At 35.4% G+C, this 2,684-nt stretch overlaps 1 protein-coding gene across 1 annotated transcript in view; it reads right to left on the reverse strand.

The window, feature by feature from the left end:
* Efcab5 (EF-hand calcium binding domain 5) overlaps window positions 1-2,684 on the reverse strand; it is a 242,731-nt gene that overhangs the window by 224,072 nt on the left and 15,975 nt on the right. The window contains exon 3 of the mRNA XM_023720027.1: window positions 409-982. Coding sequence (XP_023575795.1) covers window positions 409-938 — 530 coding nt within the window. The 5' untranslated portion in view covers window positions 939-982. The remainder of the gene's footprint in view (window positions 1-408; window positions 983-2,684) is intronic.

The raw sequence follows: 2,684 nt of genomic DNA on the forward strand, positions 1-2,684 counted from the left end.
ATAATAATAATAAAGACTCCAGTCAGCCTGGTCCCTTGATTATACTGATATGCAGCCTGGAAACTTCCAAATAGAAAGATAGGGACCCCAGTTAAATTTGAATATCTGATAGGCAATAAATAACATTTAAGTATATATCAATTGGGCTATGGGATATGCTTATACTCAATCCCTGGTACTGAAAAGAAAAGAAAAAGAAAGAAATACATGGATAAAAAGGACTTGTTTATTATAATTCATTAGTCTTAACATTTTCTTGAAAAAGTGAAGTACACAATAGTAGCTTGAGTAATACTTTCTGAAAAACTATAAAACCACTTTTTTTAAGTCTTGTTTATATTTAAATTATTGTTCTACCAGCTTTTCAATGTAAGTATATAGATTAATTGAAAATAGAACAAATCGTACCTGTTGCAGATAGTTTCAGGAACATGTAGCTTCAGGTCTTCTGTGACTTCTCTCATCACCCTCTGGTATCCAGACATTCCTGGATCTTTGATATAATTAGGATTACTCCTCATTAAGCATTCTCCCAAATAATTAATTGGATCAAATTTGATTGGAACATCAGCTTTGGTTAAAAGATTCTTTTCTTGTGCTGCTAACATTTTTTCCATTGCAGGAACTAAGGTGGGTAGGAGTTTGTCAAGCAAATATGCACGAGTACTCAGTGCTGTGCTTTCAATATTAAACCACTCTTTAGCCAAATTATCCCTAGGGAGTTTTTTTTCAGACTTCTTTTCTAATTCCTTCTTCAGATTATCCTTATCTATTATTTTCTGTTGCATTGCCTGGGCTCTTGCCTCTATTCTTTTAAAAAGATTTTTCTTCCATGGTTCTTCTAGCTTTAGTTTCAGTTCAGTTTCCTCTAAATTAAAAGTCACCCTTGCAGGTTTTCTAATTACCATATTCCCTGTGACTTCAGTGTTCAAGTCCATTGTCAGACCATTCGAGGTTTTCAGTTGCTCCTCTGGGGTTAATTCTTGAGAGAAAATAAAAGAAATATAAGAAATAGTAAATTTTAACATATATGACCCAGAAATATTACTTCAAAAAATGTTTTAGGGACCAGGGAGATAGCTCAGTAGAATAAGTGCTTGCCTGGCGAGCACAGGGGCCTGAGTTCAATCCCTGGTTCAAAAAAAAAAAAAAAAAAAAAAAAAGTTTTATACCAATTGACATAATATAGTTGGATATCTGAAAACAGCTGAATGTGTCACAAAGTGTAACAGTCATAAGGTTATGGTTCAAGTCATATCCTTGAACCATAAGGATATTTACTGTTGACTTAATCAGAAATTATTCAGCAGATCAGTGATTTCATTAAGTACCTAGACTATTTGTTTTATTCTTCATTCATTTTTTGCACTTGTGCCTCATGATACATAATGGATTTTACTACTCCAGACATCACTTCTAGGGTCAAAGGGTTGGGGGCAAAGACACTTTCTCCCTTTGGGATTTTGTTTTATTATTCAAGAGAAGACAAAATTCCTTTGTCCAGTCAAATACTTCCTTTCATATTTCATTGATGCAAATTATGATACATACCTATTCCATGTCTATAAACTTTTTTCATTGATTGTCAAGTTGCACAAAATTTCTTTGATATCAAGTGATTTCTATATACTACAGCACACAAACCTGGGGAAATATGACCTTTGTAGGCAAGAAAGTCTACCATACGTGTATATTTAAATATATTTATTTTCATGCTTTTATTTCTAGACTCTCTAATATTTTTATTTTTTAAATGCAAGATGGAGATATAGATAAAGATACTGGATTGAGAATACCTTTCTACATCTGTTCCCTGTCAAGACTATCCAGAAATGACAGGAAAGGTTGTATGTGTATTCTTTAAGTACACAGAGGAATTGCATACAATTTCTGTAAATCATGAAATATTTAGAAATTTTGAGGGTCTCCAAAAAATGTAAGGGATTCCCTTAATTAAACTATAGGAAAGAGGACTAAGATGGTGGAGTGATAAATAGTAGAGAAAGAGCCTCTCTGAGAATCACTGTCCAGATGCTGGAATATAGCAATGTGGGAAAGACAAGAAGAAAGGAAGTGGGTCCCCTGGACCCAGGAAATATCTAAGTTACAAATTGAAACCTATAGAGAGAGTGAAGGGAGAAACTTCAATGAAGAGGAAGCAAGTAGTTGGTGGTACCTTTTCCCTTATATAGGACTTACTGTGCAAGAGGAGCAATTTAGAGCTGCAAAAAATTGGTGAGTGCTGACAACTCCAGAGGCCTCCACAGAAACGTAGAGCAGGGGAGAGTAGCATCTGACTTGAAAGACTGCACTGGCTGGAAGTGAATGCTGACAGCTTAGACATCCCATGTGAAAGAAGGAATGGCCATGAACCATTTTGGAAGGACTGGTTGAACCCGGAAATCAGAGCAGTGGCCAGCTCCATAGAGCAGCTTCCATCTGGGCTCAGGCCTGCAGAAGGGCTGCTGATGGTGGCAGGCTGAATAAATGTGGTCTCTAGGAAAAAAGAGCAAGCTGAGCCAGACTCTCAAGTGTAAAGATCATATTGTCTCCCTAGTGTGAAACGCTGAAAGAGTAAGATCCAAATTGTACAATATATATTGTAAAATAAGAAGAAACATCAAAATGAAAGAGAAATTTGGATGAGGAAATGGAATAAAGAATGAGAAGCAAAAAAATTATAT

The sequence above is a fragment of the Octodon degus genome, unplaced genomic scaffold, assembly GCF_000260255.1.
Source record: "Octodon degus isolate 3935 unplaced genomic scaffold, OctDeg1.0 scaffold00072, whole genome shotgun sequence".
In the NCBI taxonomy this organism is placed as follows: domain Eukaryota; kingdom Metazoa; phylum Chordata; class Mammalia; order Rodentia; family Octodontidae; genus Octodon; species Octodon degus.